Source organism: Branchiostoma lanceolatum, chromosome 16 (assembly GCF_035083965.1).
Source record: "Branchiostoma lanceolatum isolate klBraLanc5 chromosome 16, klBraLanc5.hap2, whole genome shotgun sequence".
Taxonomy (NCBI): domain Eukaryota; kingdom Metazoa; phylum Chordata; class Leptocardii; order Amphioxiformes; family Branchiostomatidae; genus Branchiostoma; species Branchiostoma lanceolatum.
In genome coordinates, this window is record NC_089737.1 from 14,731,623 (window position 1) to 14,750,026 (window position 18,404).

Consider the following 18,404-nt stretch of genomic DNA (forward strand, 5'->3'; position numbering starts at 1 on the left):
GCATCCCGACCGTTCCCCAACCATTGTTGTGAGAGTAGCTAGTTCGGCGCAGTCGACTTTATTTCTTTATTCCTTTATTCAGGTTCTTCACAATGTGAAAGGGAGGGCAAAACATGTGCCTAAGCACCTTTACAATTTGCCCTCCTACGCACTGGGCTGGTGTTACGCGCGGTTGGCTGATGTTCGGCTGATCACTGAGCCGAATGTTTTGAAAATTTGAAAACATTCCACTGTGGAGGGGAGATCTGGAATCGGTTGGCAGGTGGCTAGGATTAAGTCAGTAGTGGTCAGGGTGTGTTTGGGAGTCAAATTTGATTCTTAAACTTGCTTCTAACCTTGGTTGGCTGGTCGTCGTGAGCCATGTTCGGCTGTGTGTAACCGGGGGTCTACTGGGTGACGATTAACAGAAGCAACAAACTTGATAAGCTGGTGGCGTATAACTTATGTATGAAGCACTGATCATGAAGAACAATTTTGAAATCACTCTGTTGAAAAACTTACGGATAAGCTTCACAGTTTATATATCGTTGAGCCTTTGTATTTATCACAACGTGTAAGAGTACCTGAATATACATGTTATATATATATGGAATGCTGAAAAAGTCAGACAAAAAGGTCGTACATGTCATGTTTTGTGTCTTTTCCACATTCGAAATAACCGTCCTTGCTCTGAGGCAAACTTGGACTGTAATTTCCAAACCGTAGCGATAGTCATAAAAACACGATGTTTTTGTATTTTCGTATTTGCTCTGATGTTGGACTTCTGCCATAGTTACATTCGTCTCCAAGTTCGACACTTCGAATCTTTCCTATTGGGTGATTTCAGTCACGTGACTATGACGTAATCCTGTGTCGCCATGTTGGAAATGTTCTAACACTCAGTCACAGAAAATTGAAGGTCAAGGGAAATCATGATTTTCTTTTGATCATGGAATACAGATAAAATTTCAAACAAGGTTGAAGGTTCAAAGTTCAAAGTTCATAGCTAAAATGCATTTTTGTTCCACGTATGGAAGCGATGAATATACTTTTCAAGCATAAACGGCGACACTTTGCAAGCACACATACTATGAATACTCTGCTTTTTTTGAGGGGGGGGTCTTAATTTTTGGTGTTTTTTTCTTAGAGTACAATGTTCTTCATCGGATAAAGGTAGCAGTAGCAAAATCTGAGCAAAAAATCGAACGGCTCTTACTTTTAAAAAATGGTGCATGACATGTAAGTTATCATATTCGAACTTGAGTGACATCAGTAGCAGAAGTGTATAATTATCAAACACTGATTGGAACGTATGATATATTTTTAAAACATTTTAAAAGCAGCCGGGACACTTTGTCCTAATGTTTATAGAGTTTTTAATACTATGCAGACGGTTGTTTTCAGTCTCCTGTGATGGACATCCGAACAACCAAGGGCACCGCTCGACCAAGGTCATGACAAGACTCCATTGCGAGAATCTCGTTCTCTGGTCACGTGGTCACTCCCGAACTTGGAGATCGTCGTCTCCTCCTCGGGAATTTCCGCTGCGTCCTCGGCGCCGTTCGGGTTGGGTTCGGGTGTTTCCGCCCACGGATTGCAGTAGCTCTCCAGGGTGTCGAAATCGCAGACGTTGAAGCAACAGTCGTCGATGAGTTTCTGAACTCGGCGGGAAAATTGAGGGGACCGAGGGTGAATCCTAGCCTCGTTCTCAACGTTGTCCACATCTAAAGGACAAAGAAACAAAGAAATTGGTATCTAAAACACAACTAACGTGACATCTGTAATACAATCAAACTTTCAGCTTGCTATAGTAACCGCTCAAGTTACTATACAAGTTTTAGTCCGAGATGTCAAAATTTGCATGGCCCATATTTGAGTACACTTGAGTATATCTTAATGTAACGTTATATTTGAATACATTTTGAGATATATTCATGAGTTAAACCCAACACACTTATCGAGAAAAGTAGGGGTGATCGTGGCCCGGGTGTGCTTGGCTAAAAACGCGAGCCGTGGCGAAGCCGAATTACACTACCACTAGCTACTTGAAAAAGCATTATGCTTCACCTCAATTGAGGATGACTGCTTTACTTTCCTTTACTTTATTCTATTTTATACCTTGATGCATAGATGTATATGAGTTTATGCCGTTGAATATATGATATATGAGTATATCGTCAGATATATATAAGCCTATGTTGATGTATATATGAGCCTATGTTGATGTATAAATGGCGGAATGACGTTGTTTATCCGCTGTGAGCCATAAACCCGTACAGAGTAGACACGAGTCTGCGCTGAAGAGAGACGGATCCGTTTATAGCCGCCATTACGGGGTGTTTCACCTGACAGGTCAAGTAGTGGCGACCCGAGGGTTTTTATTTCATTTTATTTATTGGTTTAGCTGTTCAGCACACACAGCCAGGGCTGCCCAACTAGCCTGTTGCTGTTATAAAGGGCTAGCCCTGCTGACAAAGACATGGCATTGCGATGGAATTTTGACATGGACAGTATAACGAGCTATAAGTTATAAAAGTGTTCTAAATACATGTACATACAAACTGCATGTGTCTATAATGTTATCTACATCGAAAGGTCAGGGTCAGTGCGCATGCATGTAAGGGTCGCCCAAACTGCCCCAGAGTTGACCTGAGGGTTGCGCAATAATTACGGCTGGTTATTTAAACAGTCTCCAGGCAGATGTTGGGGTGCAAGATAGTTGCAATAGTAACTATCTGTTCCCTTTCTGTTTACATGTATATGTAACTTTCCAGCGTTCAAGTCAAACCTCTGCACATAAAAGAACCCAACACACTTATCAAAAAGAGTGGGGGTAACCCTGTGTGCTTCTCCCCAAGCAGATGTTGCGGTGAAAGCTGATGGTATTAAACGTTTCTGTTCCTTTTCTGTCTATATGGAACTTTCCGGCGTTCACTACGTAAAAGAACCCAACACACTTATCGAGAGGAGTTGGAGTGACCCGGTGTGCTTGGCTGTATAAAAGCGAGCAGTAGCGAAGTCATTGAAAAATCAGTTATCGAAAAGGCTTCGATTCAAGCATTACGCTTCGAGTTGGAAGGAAAAGGAGGGAGAAAGATCACATGGCTTACCGCTATGAGTGCGATTTTATCAGACTAAATAATGCCCGCCAGTTTAGAGACTACTCCAAGTCAACGACCTCCTCTTGCTCGAACATCAGAGATCAGAGGGAGCCGAGTGTTCTAACTGGTCGCGTTGCCCTTCTACAGAATACGCGTTCTGTTCGATTTTACGTCAATCATGTCTGATCGAGCGTAATAGAACATAACTCGAATTCGAAAAAAAGTCTGGGACTTTTGAGGCCTAATTTGACCACCGTGGTTGCCCTCCCCACAGCCAGACCTGGAGCAGAGAACTCCACATTCCTCCATGTTCCTTGAAATACAGCCATGTGGTCGGACTGTTTTGTGTACGTCTAGGATTTCAAGCGTTTACTCTACGTGTGTGAATGTTAGTAATTGCGTACTCGCGTGTAGCCTAGTTCCTAGTCTTGTTAGCTTTAGCTGTATAGCCCGCTTCCAACGTTCACTAACCCGACAGTTAGAAGCTTAACAGTATTAGTAACAGTACTGAATTCCAGGCTAATTACTAAATACGTGAATGTATGATTCCAAGCGTTTCCAAAGTTCGTGTGTTTGCGAGAGAGTCATCCAGGCTGTTATGTGTACGTGTGCGGTTTCAAACGTTTTAAAGTCTGTGAGTTTGAGAGTAGCTGTTTGTGTACGTGTATGCTTTCAAGCTAGCGTTTCCAAAGTCTGTTTGTTTGAGAGTAGCTGTTTGTGTACGTGTAATTTCAAGCGTTGTCAAAGCCTACGTGTCTAAGAGTGCGTGCGCAAGTTGTGGTCTCCAATTAAGTAGCATTTTGACATTATACTTGTTGACAAACGCTTTAGACTTCTACAGCATTTTAGATGATCTTTAATGTCACTTACAGCAAACTACGTGAGAGTGTGTGGGCAAGTTGTGATCGATATTTACACAGTGCGTTTTGACGTAATAGTTGTTGGCAGACACTTCAAACTTCCGACTTGCATATGATCTTCAAATGCCGCTGAACACAGCCTACGTGTGTACGCAACTTATGGTTGCCAATTAAGTGACATTTTGACGTAACACCTGTTGGCAACGCTTCAGACTTCCGATGTTTTCAGTCTTTTATATGATCTTTAATATCCCGTGATCCTTCAGGCTACTACAGGCTAATCTCCAAGCAGATCCACACCGGGCGCGAAAATCGTAGTATGCTAGCCAGAGAAGGTCCAGTCAGCCAGAAAGGGTCCAATAGCCTGGGCTATTGGACCCTCTCTATTATACTACGATTTTCGCGCCCGGTGTGGATCTGCTTGGAGATTAACTACAGGCTACGTGCGGACTTGTACATAGGCATGTTGTGATCACTTGAATCGCTGGAATTCTTGGCAGGGCAAATGCTGCTGATAGAAGGACCGTTAAACGTTTTATGGTCTTTTACAGCGTGAGCAGATGTGCACAATTTTGTAAATAACCTCCATTAACATTAATCCACCGGGTTACATAAATCCGCCACTTTGAAAAACAGTGGGTTTGAGAGATATCTAGCTAGTGCAGCACCCCCCAGGTATGCACAGTTTAGATATACAAGAGTGCATTATACTGGGGGACGTTGGGTTTGAGATCTGTTTGGACATATTGTTTCAGGGTGGTGGAATACATCATGTACCCTGGTGGAATTATATTACTTAGTAAGATGTTAGACGTCATACGAACACGATATGCAAATATCGAAGAAGGACGAAGATTAAAATTGATTAGTAAGACCTGTCTGTAGCGTCTGTCGTTATGCAGAGGTGGTTACTCATACAGTACATGTTTGACTGTACAATGTATGTCAATGGATAGGTGGTCCTTATTTACAGGTGGTCACTAGTAAAGGTTTGATTGTATTGACTATGTGGTCCTTATGTAGAGGTGTTCACCCGTACAGGTTTGACTATATATCAATGGCCATGTGGTCTATATGTAGAGGTGGTCACTTGTACATATTTGACTGTAAAGTAACAGTTATATCATACAGAAATCTTTATTGACACAACAGAAGTACAGCGACTTCCGTAAGGTCTTCTACAACTAAACATGCAAACAATAACAATGGGATACAAAATAATTCACCTTAGTACAAATATAACAAGCATATGAATACTTCAACATGTCGAGTTTCACCTATCACTTACACTACTAGTTCTAAGATCTAAACATTTTTTGATATATTTACCTATTTGTACACAGTAAGGGTTGTCTCCTTCTAGAATGTATTTGAATTTATCTATAGAATGGAATACATCAAATTCTGTTGAGCAGGCGGAAAGAAGGTTGAACAGCTTTGAGCGTTTATCATGATATCGTGGACAATCTAGGATAAAGTGTTGTTCATCTTCAATCTCATTAGTAATGGCCATGTAGTTTTCAGGTAGAGGTGGTCTCTAGAAGTACAGATTCGACTGCATATTTTCATTGAGGGGTTCCCCTTGCCTATCAAATTCAGCAAAATAGCGTAGATGATAATCATCATATGGTCTGGAAGGAATTTTCAGTAGATATGTTGAGGGGGGGGGGGGCTCCACTAATGTTGACATTAGGTCTGACCTCTGTGCCACTTTCTCGGAGCCCGACTAATTACTAGATCCGTCTGTGGTCAAATATTGCTACTTTCCAGCCATCAAAAGGCTTTACTGCTTCAAGGTTTTCCCACAGTAAACTGTATACACTATCTTTGATACGTCAATGAAGACTAGACATCCAGGTAATAAGATACGCCAAATGACAATATTAAGCAACTGGATGACGAAAGACGGCGGATGCTGTCTGAAACGTCTGACTGTTTCGGAATTTTATCCAGTTGCTTGAATAACTGTCATTTCGTTATCTTTGATCTCTGTTATAACGTTACTTAGTGGCGTTCAAGAAATATATAATCACATTATTAAGAGCTATAGATCGCACTTTAAATTTGATAAGATTTTCAGAATAAAAGTGGAGAATGACTGTAGTAAGCTTTACCACCGTGTCCACCCTGAAAAGACACGTCCAAACAGATCTCCAACCCAACGTTTGTTTGTTTCTTTATTTTTATTTATCCAGGGGTAACATATCGCCTGTGATGGCGTTTTTCAATGTGCCCTGGGGGGCAAATCCACACATTCAAACTTAGATCCATAAGATAACAAAAGTAACACAAACTGTAATTGAATAATAATACGTCCCCAGTACAATGCACACCCGTATATCTAAACTGTGCATACCTTGGGGTGCTGCACTAGAGGTCTCTCAAACACACTGTTTTTTAAAGTGGCTGTTTTGTGTAACCCGGCGGATTAGTGTTAATGGGGGTGTAACCTTTACCGCCGTTTCCACCTCTGTTTTCGTCAGCAGATCATATCGAGAAAAACATGTTGACGTCTCGGGCGGCCTCTCAAGTGTTTCCTGTTATTCCGACGCCGCCAAGACAAGAGGGGAGCTATAGAGGCAGGTTAATCAGCCTCGACACCGGACTCCGCGGAGGGTGCTGTGAGGGCTTTCTTGCTACAGTAGCCTGACAAAACCAGGCTGCAAACGAGCTTTTGTTACAACCAGGTACAACAAAATCATTGGCTACGAATTCTACACGAAGAGTTTATGGAGCTAAAGAGTATATTAGAATAGCCACTGTACAGCCTGCGAGCTCTTAATATGAGTCACGTACGGAACGTCCGTTTTAGGCCCAACAAGGTAAAAGTTAAACAGATATCCTCGGCTGAGTTTAAATGAATGAATAAATGATTAAGAGTTTCCAGAGCTGTGAGCCCATCCAATCATCCATCGAAGTGCCTGCGACCGAGGCTGCTGAAGAGTCACGTAGCGTCCGGCGGCGTCCGCATCTGGGGCTAATTTGGCACCGAGACGGGGCGGGCCAGTCGGCGGGGCCGGGCGCTGGCGCGTGCCGCCTGATATTTGCGTGCCTCCCGTCACACCCGTCATGCGTACCACCTGCTTTGGACAACGTACCGGGGATACTAGTCTCCAAGCAGATGTTTGGCGCCACTGATGTTGCGCCGAGACGGGGCGGGCCAGTCGGCGGGGCCGGGCGCTGGCGCGTGCCGCCTGATATCTGCGTGCCTCCCGTCACACCCGTCATGCGTAACACCTGCTTTGGACAACGTACCGAGGATACTAGTCTCCAAGCAGATGTCTGGCGCTACTAATGTTGGTCACCCCTACAGGCCCTACTCTTCTCTTTAAAGCTTCGGACAACGTACCGGGCTACTGGTCTCCAAGTAGATGTAAGGTTTAAGCTCCACTAGGTAAAACAGTCATCTCGGCTGAAGTGAAGCATGTTACTGACACTCTCTAAGCAGAGGAATGGGTCCGGCTGGTTTTTGACGTGGTTTTTGACGTGTTTTTGTCGGGCTGTTATTTTGCACTTTCGGGCGTGTGGGACACCCTGCGGCTGCCGGGCTATTATGGGGGCCCAGCCGGGACCCCGATTTATCATAACTAGGAATTACAATCAACGCGGGGCACGATAACAAATAGACGCCGTGAGCTAATCGTGCAGTCCACCGGGGAAATGTGTGGCTTCGGGCCCCGGATCAACCAGTGTTATGTAGATGAATATCTCACCTAGCCTCCTTCGCAGACTTCCTATAACGGCGGCGTATATATATTGGGAGGGGGGGGGCAAGGTTCTCTTATTCCGGTAAGGGAGTTGTGTAGCCAAGGGAGTTGTGTAGCCGAGGGACGACCGCCGTTTCGTGGTCGTCCCTCGGCTACACAACTCCCTTGCCGGCATTAGAGAACCTTGCCCCCCCTCCCAATATATATACGCCGCCGTTATAGGAAGTCTGCGAAGGAGGCTATATCTGACCAGGGTTTTTGTCCGGCGCCGTGTAGCCCCGCTCCTCGCAGACCCAGCTCAGCACGTCGAACAGCGTGGAGCCGCAGAGGTACGCAGATCTGGCGGGAGTCGCCGCACCAATCATCAACAGACACGTCATCAACAGAACTCCTGACGGGCTCATGGTTGTCTGCAACACAGAGGTGTATAGGGATCGATCATTCATTCAATCGATCTGTCAATCAACCAATTGATCTATCCATCTATCTATCTATCTATCTATCTATCTATCTATCTATCTATCTATCTATTTGTCTATCGATAAGCTGTTCATTGACAATTTTTTTCGACGGCACTTTTAGCCAACTTTAGCCAGTAACCGAAATCACGTGCTCATGAGGTCACGTGACCAAAGACATTGGGTCAGTCATTCTGAAGAAGGCCGTCGGAATGGTTCTCTCCCTTTTAGCGAAAGTTGGAACTAGAGAGGCAACATTTGCCTGCAATAGAATAATGTTTAAGTTCACATGGTCCAGCCTAACAAACTACGGCTCTGTGTATTCTTATTCAAAAACATTCCTATATATGGTGACCAGCCCCTCCAGATCTGTCATGTTACTTTGCAACATTATGTAATAGAACACCACAGGGTGTCTGCTACATTACCAGTAACCATGGTGACAGCCGTTTGGTCCAGGTCATTTCAATTATTTGCTTCAAACGAAATTAGAAGAGGAGGAAGAAGAAGAAACGTAGCAATAATAAAATGTTTTCTCTCCGAGAAGATTAACATAACAGTAAGACTGTAAGTTACTATTTTGATACTTTGTACTTCGTCATTATCACAGCTTTATATCACGAACGTCATCCCGAACCTTCAGAGATCTTGAGTTCACTTACAAGTTTGTGTCAACACGATAACTCGAGAAGGCTTACATGGATTGTCTTGATATTTGGAATGCAGATAGGTCTTGATAAGACCTAAAATGATTAGATGTTGGGCCCCAGTGGCTTTTTGTGGTACTGCAGCAGAACTGTCGGTTTCGATATCTCCGAGTCACCTTAGTAACCCCGACTGAGGAGTATATCAAACTATATGATATTTAGTATGCATTTACAGTGATACAACATGATAGCTCTTGTTTTTCTAACTACTAGTGTCATTGATCCCAAGGAAGGCCTGATAGAGGCTAGGACTAGATAAGCGCTATCAGCGCTGTGTCCGCTGCGGGAGCTTCAAACCTCCCCTCAGATGCTTCTCGTTTACCCTTGGCAGAAATAGAGAGGAGATAAAAGAAGCCGGGGGGCCGAAACCTGGCCGGCTGCTTGATTGAACAGTCAGCTAGTTTGCCACGGTCTAGTGCGGGTAGGTCATGATTGACGGCGGGTCGCTTGGCTGTCTGGGTCTGAAGACGCTCCCAGCCAAGGTCCCGGCGGAAAATCTGTCTTCTTCTTCTCTTGGCGAGCGTCTTGACTAGGGTAAGACGTCTTGAAAGGGTAAGGCCGACTTTGACAAGAGAGAAATGAAGCAGATAACGTGCAACAGAAGCAACAACAACTGTTCATTATTTTGAAGGTCGTTTTTTAATCTAAAATGAAGATGCAGATGTTATTACATCCATGAAAATGAAAATATTGTTTATTGGTATATATGTCTGTGTGTGTATGTATGTGTGTTTGTCTGTCTGTCTGTATGTGTGTGTGGGTGTGTGTGCTTGTGCTTCCTGATATTTATCGTCAGCATAACTTATAAAGAAGGTCTGGATGGATTGTAATGATATTTAGTATGTGGGTAGGTGTTGGGACGACAAAGGTCAATGTCGATTTTGGACCCCCTGGTGGCTTTTCTTGATTCTGCATCAGAACTTCCCGGTTTTATATCTTTCGTCCTGGACATGCTATGGTGTTATTTGAAACTGCAACTTGGCTTGCTCATATATCGTGGCGTGTTTACCGTCGGACCTGTCGAAACAAAAACACTTTATTGCTCTTGCGTAAGCTTGGGGCAAGGCTATGATCGTGATTTACCGTCTTATTGTTGCGATGTCTGATTCCTAAGAGTTGAGCTGCCAAGAGTCTGGCCAGAAAACCTGTCTTGTTCTTCGAATTCACTTGGCGAACGTCTTGAAAGGCAAGGACCGACTTCCTTCAAAAAGCAGCACAACAGAATGGAGAACACATACAAGTTTGTGATTCATGTCGTTGTGTCGAACGGTTGTCTAGTTTTCAAGACGTGACTTGTCAGGAAATCTGTCTTGTTCTTTACTTGTCGATCGTCTTGGAAAGTAAGGACCGACTTTCTTGAAGACTTTACAACAGAAAGAAGAACACGGGTGATTTACGCCATTGTGACAAGGTTGTCTGGTTCTCAAGATGTGGCCAGCCAATGTCTTGTCAGAAAATCTGTCTTGTTCTTTTCTTCAAACGTCTTGGAAAGTAAGGACCGACTTTCTTTGAAGAGGCAGAACAACAGAATTGAGAACACGTGCAAGTCTGTGATTTATGCCGGATGACTAGTTCTCAAGGCCAGCCAATGTCTTGTCAGTAAATCTGTTTTGTTCTTTACTTGTCGAACGTCTTGAAGACATTAGAACCGAAAGAAGAACACGAGTGATTTACGTCACTGTGTTAAACGTTTGTCTGGTTTTCAAGACGTGGTCAGCCAATGTCTTGTCAGAAAATCTGTTTTGTTCCTTTACTTTGCCAACATCTCAGCTCAGTATGGCAAATACTGACTCAGAGACTGACTTTTGAGGAAAAATTACGCAACTTTGGGAAAGTTGTAGATTTGTAATTTACCATCTTGTCGCACGGTTGTCTGCCTTTCGGGAATTGACCAGCCAAGGTCCTGTTAGAGAATTTATCTTGTCCCACTGTACTTGTTGGCAGCCGTTTCAAGGATGTGGCTGACTTCTAGATCTTGGCTGCTGAGTTGTAGGAAAGCAACCCAAAATTTGCTTCCCTATTGGACTATCTAAAATTGTCTTCTCTTTATTTGCATATGAATTCATCGTACATGGTTAAAACATGCTGTTCGACAAATCTTGCTCAGAGTCACTGACGAAAAGTAGTGAATGCTACTTGAAACGTCTGACCGTTTCCAAAGTCATATACAGTTTCTTGAGTAACTGTTATTTAGTGAACCCAAATTTTTTTTTTTTCTAAAGATAACTTTTCCTTCACGTTCACTCCATCAAGAGTCTGAAACGTCTAGGAGGAAGGTTTCATTTTATCTAGTTGCAACCTATTATCTGTGTACAAATATTTTTTTCTGGTCGTCCAAACTTTTTTCTTCTTAATTTTTTCCTTGAAAATCTAATTTTCAAAGCTTTCATGGCACCGTATTTGGAAACCGTCTCATCAAAACGTGTAACTGAATATATAGTACAGATTTTCATGATATTGGAAACTGGATCATACTTCCTTTTCCATATTTTTTTTTTCCTTTTTCTTGCCTTTAATGCCCACGGTCTTGATGACGACTATTCTCTGGCATGTTGGGAAAGTCGTGTAAAGTGCCTTTCCTAAGGGCACAAGATCGGTGACACGGCAGGATTCGAACCCGGGACCACTTGGTTCTGAGCGGAACACGCTACCGTTGCGCCACACGACCCCATACTGCTGTCCCTATGTCTGTCACAGTTCACATGACCACACAGATGCGTGATCTACATATTTGTCATACATATCTATTGAGACATTGTCATTGCCGATGTCTTCCATTCATGTATTTTCAAAACGACTACATCGTTCTTATAGCTCCTTTCCTTTTATCTACTACACTGGCAGAACGAAATGTCGTGACCCGACTTTAAACACGAAACGTTAAAATACCCGGCGAAGAGCCTGCTTCCCAGGCTACAACCTGCGGCGGCACAACACAAGACCGGCCACATTCCTGTCTTAAGGTCAACGTCTTCGAGGGAACGTCTTATCTCAACCTCCTTGAAGTGGTCCCAAACCACCACGATCCAGGGCCCGAGGGAGATGTGACTCAAGGGGTTGAGAAGGACCCTTGTGTACGTAACAGTTCCGGCTGATAAAGTAAAAACCTAAACTTGAACCTTGAGGTGGCAGATTTAGACCTACGTATACAACTTGAGTTGATAAAGATGATTGATATCAGGGAGCAGATCTAGGAAAGTATAAATATGTTTCCAGCTTAAAAAAAAAAAAAAACACGCAACTTAAAGCTTTAAGCATTGGCTTTTGGCAGGCATACGTATACAACTTGAGTCGGTATTCGGATGAGAAAACGTAACAGTTCCGGTTGAGACGTCAGAGCTTTAGGTTTAAGCCTTACGTTGGCGTCGTGGTAACGTAACGGTTAGGATGTTTGGCCCAGAGCCCAGAAGTCCCTGGTTCGAATCCTCAGACATGCCATCAATGCTGTACCCCTACACGACTTAGATAAATCATGACTTAGGGGGACAAAATAACCATGCATCCAACTGATAGAATTTAAACATAAAATTTAAACATTGACATGTGGCAGATTTAGACCTACGTATACAACTTGAGTCGATAAAGATGTCTAGATGAGAGAACCTAAAGTCGTCCTAACTACCAAGGCAAGAAAAGTGTAGATTTCACTCAAGGAAAAAGAATACCCCATGCTTACGTAATGTTTCCGGCTGATAAAAGTTAAACCTTTAAGTTTAAACCTTAACTTTTGGCAGAAGCACAAGTGTCTTTTAAAAGTCCCTGACCACCAAGGCACAGACGTAAGAAGTAAATCTAAAACCTTGTATACAAAATGTTTCCGGTTGATAAAGCTTAAAGAAAAGCTCCAAGTATGTTGGCAGACCCACAACTTAAGACGGAAAAGATGTGAACGACTCAAGTGGCAAAACCAAACCCGGGTAGGTATTCCCCAAGGGGCAAGAATTGCCCATGTGCACGTAAGGCTTTCGGCTGGTTGATTAAGTTGAAAACTCTTAAGTTTAAACCTTGAAATCGAAAGATCTAGATCAAGAACTTGAAACGAAAATCGCGTCGGGAAGGTACGTCTCACCACGTAAGACTTCCAGCTGGTTGGTAAAGTTGAAACTCTTATTAAAGTTTAAACCTTGAGTTGAAATATCTAGATCTACAACTTGAGACGAAAACCGCGTAGATACCAGTGAAGAAGGCATGTCTACTACGGCACGTAAGACTTCCAGCTGGTTGGTAAAGTTGAAACTCTTAAGTTTAAACCTTGAGTTGAAAGATCTAGATCTACAACTTGAGACGAAAACCGCGTAGATACCAGTGAAGAAGGCATGTCTACTACGGCACGTAAGACTTCCAACTGGTTGGTAAAGTTGAAACTCTTAAGTTTAAACCTTGAGTTGAAAGATCTAGATCTGCAAGTTGAGACGAAAACCGCGTAGATACCAGTCAAGAGGGCCGCCTTAACCTTGTTTACGTTACGATTCTCTTTGATAAAGGTTGTAGAGTAAAGTTTAGACCTTAACTGTAAGCAGGCCGAATGCTTGAGGCGGTTAGAAAATGAGAGACCGTGCTATCGGAATCAGTATGTTATCTGCTTCAAGCGTATGAGTGATCATTAGAGACCTAAAATTAGCCTCGTCTCAGACACGGGTCGCGAGTTTTGTAACATATTGAAAGATGAGATTGAGAGGTGTTCTATTTATTCCTTAAAATAGCCTCGTTTTAGACAAGGGTCGAGAGTTTCGTAACAAATTGGAAGATTACGTTGAGAAGTGTGTGTTCTATTCATTCCTAAAAATAGCCTCCTTTAAGACAAGGGTCGAGAGTTTCGTAACATATTTGACGATAAGGTTGAGAGGTGTTCTATTTATTTCTAAAAATAGCCTCCTCTAAGACAAGGGTCGAGAGTTTCGTAACATTTGAGAAGATAAAGTTGAGAAGTGTTCTATTTATTCCCTGCGGGTGTTTACTTTGTCGGCAAGACAAGAATGTTGTGAAAACACTCTTAGATGTCTCATGTCTTGGAGGCTTTCCAGAACGTTCTTTCAAGACGTTTCAAGTCAAGTCTAGCCATTTCTTGTATGGCGGGAGACATAAACGCCCGGTCACTGGCGCGTGAGAAAAATACACGGCAGTTCGATTCCTCTGGTTCAAAATACGACAAGGAGCACACATTTCTTTTCAGAGCATGCGTTATTGTGTTGTAGGTTCGAGCACTTGTATGAATTTGCATGCCGCATAGAACGGCTAAGAAGATAGCAACTACTGCTCGCCTTTCATGTTAATTTTCAACTTTTATATGCAGGAAATATGTAACATCAAAGCTGCATTTAGAGACGCCGAAGAAATTAACGTTACACGCAAATACCTAAGCCAATAATGTTGTTGCCAAAACAAAACGTTCCGAGTTTACGCCGAAGGAGGTCACGCCAGAAGCCATCATCTCAAGTCATCCGCTGGCCGGGCGGACACTTGTAGGAATGTTGGGAAGTCGCGAAGGTGGTTTGAGACGTCTCAGGATCGGAAAACATTTCAAGAAGTTGGAAACAGAATTCCACCAGACTGGAACTCAGACAAACGAACGTCTTCAGGTCAAAAGTTCGTGCCGATGTTTTCCCTCCATCAGTCGTTTCATCGTGCCGATGTTTTTCCTCTATGCTTGGAACGTTTTCAAATTCGATTTCGCACTTAATTCTATCATATTCTACTCTCTTTTATTCTGTTCTATTCTATTTTATCTATTTTGTTCTGTTTATTCTACTCTATTCTATTCTCTTTTTATGTTTAGCCATACCTAGTATGGCTCAACATATTGTTTTTGTGCATGTTCTTCTTCTTCTTCTTCTTCTCCTGCCAAATCTTCAAATCGATTCAACTCCGCCATTTTTTAATCAACCGACCTGAAATTTGGCAAGGAGGTAAAGAAGGCAAATACCCTCAGGTGATTTTAAAATTGCTTTGAAACAGGCCTTAAAATCATTTTTATGGAGGTTTTTTGGGGCATTTTTAGGCAATTTTTATATTTTTGGCTCCTGTGCCCTGGTATTACAAGCAAATGACCTGAAATTCGCTACAAGGGTGCCTTGAACATGTCCCTACAAGACTACAATCACATTTCTGGTGTACATCACTTCAAAATGTTTCGTTTTAAGTACTTTTGGACCCATTTTCAGACCAAAAACGGGTCAAAAGTGCTGTCCCCGTTCCATGTTCTATCTTAGAATCCATGTTCTATCTAAGGTTCCGGGCGTTCCATTTGCTGCTGGCCAAAGAACATGTGTTCTTTTCAGGTTACCTGGGGTCATGTTGCGGGTAAACACGCGAGCCATTGCAGTAAAAAGCTATTGGTGTCTCGCAGAACTTGTAGAGAGAATTGTTTTGCACGGGTGATTTTGGAACAGTCAATTTATGCATCGGGAGGGAGATTGGCAAAGTATGATGCTCTCGCAAATGTTGCCTTCCTACATGCAGTTAATATTTCGATTTGCCCAGGGGTTATTTTGGGACAACCCACTTCTTGCATGGGGAGGAGTATGGCTAAACATGCTGTATTTGCTCAAGGGCAAATGACGGCCTTTCTAGTATTCTATTTTATTCTGTTCTGTTCTTCTACTAGTTCTATTCGATTATATCCTGTTCTGTTCTGTTCTAGTCTTTTCTGTCGTGTTCTATTCTGTTCTATCATGCTCTATGTTGTTCTATTCCATACCGTTCTAGTCGATTCCATTCTGTTCTTCTGTTCATTCTGTTCTTATTCGTAAACCCCATGTGCAGTTCTCTGCGCTCTATTTCCGTACCCCACTCCAGTCCTCGGTCCGCCCCTGAGCCCCTGACCCATGCCCACAGCTTGCATCATGCGTATATGTGTGCAAGGCTCAGAATATATCGACAATACGGGAAATTTGTTTGCGTCATGCGTACAGGAAAGATACTGTCTTTCTTTAACAAAACGTCTGCTGCGCACTCTTAAAACTACAAACCTAAAAATCAACGTTGCAACAAGAGCCGATTCATCAATGGGAAAGATAACTATACATTTCGTTTTTCACGGCTTTTAAGCAATCAGTCAAACTCAACAAATTGATAAATGGTATATACTTTCTTCATGTGACACAACTAGCACCATACATTTTATTCCATGCAGCCTCCTCATTTTACCTTGACCTGCATTTGTAGCCCACGGGCATCAAGTTAACGCAGTGAACTCTAAGATAATAAATAAATATCGACAGAAACGCATTTGACTCATCTATGATTCTGCATGAAAGCTACAAGTAGTTCAAAGCCGCAGAGAACGAATGAGAAAAATATACAGGACTTGAAGCTACCTTCCGTGAAAAAAGTATCATGAAGTTTAAAGAAAACCAAATTCTTTTCCACATATGGAGCTAATAATCAATGGGGGCTTATCGTCATAGTGGGTTTGCGGTAGGAAAAACAGGCTCGCTCGTACCTTCTGATCTCAGCCGAACGAGTCCGTAAGATGATCACCCAGGGGACCGGGACGCTGTCGGGGTTGTCTCGGGCGAAGCTCTCCTCAGACGCCGCCAAACCGAAGCGCGCGTTGCCGTGAGAGAGAGGACGCTCCCAGGCGGGGTCTCCTACCTTATACCTGTCTGCCGCTGACGTCACGCTGACGTCACGTGTGGTGATACCGATCGCCAGCCAATGGGAGCGCGGGATGTCGTCCGACTTTTGGTCCTGATTGAAGGAAACAGGTCTTTAGGGTTTTTCTTGTAAACAAGTTCCCGAGCAAAGTACAGACCGTACGGGGACCGCGGATGGGTTCAGACGAGGTCACCGATATGGTAGTCTCTATACCGGGCTCCTCCGTGGCCCTTAAGCTGTACTCTCCAAGCAGAGGAGTGGTTACGTTTGGTGAGACGACATGACAACGTAGAAAGCCCGACAAAAACGCCTAGAACAAGTCAAAACCAGCCGGAATCAGTCCTCTGCTTTGATTTTGTTTGACCTGCATTGTACAATGTATATTTGAAAAATTCCTAAACCAAAAAAAAGCCGTAATAATTTTAAAAGCACATTGTTATCGCGCTTTCATACCATATGGTATCATAGTATTCTTGTAATATAGATTGGTGTCGTAGAAAGGTTGTCCTGTAGAAGAAGCTAAGATGCCATACGTTTTACCTCACCATTCACCCGAATAAACTTTGTAACAGTGGGGGTTCAAGCGCCTCCAACTGACCAGGCTAACTGGTCGCGACCTTTTAGCGTAGTGGTTAAGGCGTGCGTGCCTGTGATCTGGCCTCCGATTTCGGCGTGAGTTCGAATCTCGGTTGGGATCACTTCTGTTTCTACTCGCTCCTTTGATTTGTTTCACTGGTTCCCACACCGGCCCTGTGAGTAACGATAAGATCACACAGGGAATATCGTACTCGGAGACTCGGGACGAGTCTTGAAAAGAAAAGGGGGAGTAGTATAACAGTGGGGGTTCATGCGCCTCCAACTGACCAGGCTAACTGGTCGGAACCTTTTAGCGTAGTGGTTAAGGCGTGCGTGCCTGTGATCTGGCCTCCGGTTTCGGCGTGAGTTCGAATCTCGGTTGGGATCACTTCTGTTTCTACTCGCTCCTTTGATTTGTTTCAACTTAGCAAACAAACATCACTGAAGAATATCAAAGAACGCAACAGGCCGGCTGCTACCCTCAGAGAAGAGCGGTCTAAACTGGTCTAAACTGGAACAGTCCTACCTAGGTAGGATCCCCGTCTACTACTAAAGGTCCTAAATGTAACGGTAAAGCATTAATCTTCATTTGAGGTGAAGCATGATACTTTTTCAAGTAGCTAGTGGCACTGCAATGCGGCTTCGCCACGACTCGCGTTTTCAACCTGAAGCACACCGGGTCACCCCTACTCTTCTCGATAAGTGTGTTGGGTTCTTTAACGTGCAGAGGCTTGAAGCTTATGCCCGAAGCTCCTTCACACACGGGGCCTCTGGCTTTACGTCTACTCTAGTAGGCTGCTATCAAGACCAACGTCAAGTACCCACTCTATCTTTAAGTGTCAGCAAAGCTGAAGTCTTTATGACAGCTGACAGGCCTTCCGCCACGATTCTCGGTGGTCCACTGAGTATGAAAGGATCGACGGAAAGATACGGCTCCGTAAACTTCTCAGAAACTCTAGAACCTCGAGTACATTCAAAGCTGACAGGACTTTCCGCTAGGTGTTCCAGTATTAACGGATCGACGGAAAGATACGGCTCCGTAAACTTCTCAGAAACTCTAGAGTCTCGAGTGTAAATGACATGACCTTCCGCCACATTTCTCGGGGATCTACTGGATTACTGGAAAGATAAGACTCCGTAAACTAGTTCTTAGCCAAGATCCTTCCACGTAGAGCCCTTAAACACACAACCTAATAAGTGCAATGTTTGGGTTTTAAGATTAAAGGCCGCGAAGCTACTACAGAACCGATTGTTGTAGGCGTGAGAAGATTGGACTCGGTAAAAGTTATAATATAGTTGTAACTGTGCAGTAGTTACTGTCCTAGGTAAAAACGTTTTTGTCGCAAACGTCAAAGACCACTGTTTGTGTGTTTAGTGTGTGTGTGTTTGGTGTTTGGTGTTTGGTGTTTGGTGTGTGTTT

The 18,404-nt window shown here is 43.4% G+C and overlaps 1 protein-coding gene across 1 annotated transcript; it reads right to left on the reverse strand.

The window, feature by feature from the left end:
• Positions 1 to 422: 422 nt before the first annotated feature.
• On the reverse strand, positions 423 to 16,420 carry LOC136421816 (insulin-like peptide). Its single transcript, XM_066409381.1, has 3 exons — positions 16,254 to 16,420; positions 7,898 to 8,057; positions 423 to 1,703 (listed from the first exon to the last, which is right to left on the reverse strand). The coding sequence occupies exons 2-3, from the start codon at positions 8,049 to 8,051 to the stop codon at positions 1,432 to 1,434; spliced, it is 426 nt and encodes a 141-aa protein (XP_066265478.1). The 5' UTR covers positions 8,052 to 8,057; positions 16,254 to 16,420; the 3' UTR covers positions 423 to 1,431.
• Positions 16,421 to 18,404: the final 1,984 nt, after the last annotated feature.

Excerpts from the sequence above, each read along its gene's own strand:
- LOC136421816 (XM_066409381.1), bottom strand. The coding sequence starts at position 8,051 with ATGAGCCCGTCAGGAGTTCTGTTGATGACGTGTCTGTTGATGATTGGT. Across the intron at positions 1,704-7,897 it reads GGCGCCGGACAAAAACCCTG|ATGTGGACAACGTTGAGAAC; the intron begins GTCAGATATAGC and ends TTTGTCCTTTAG.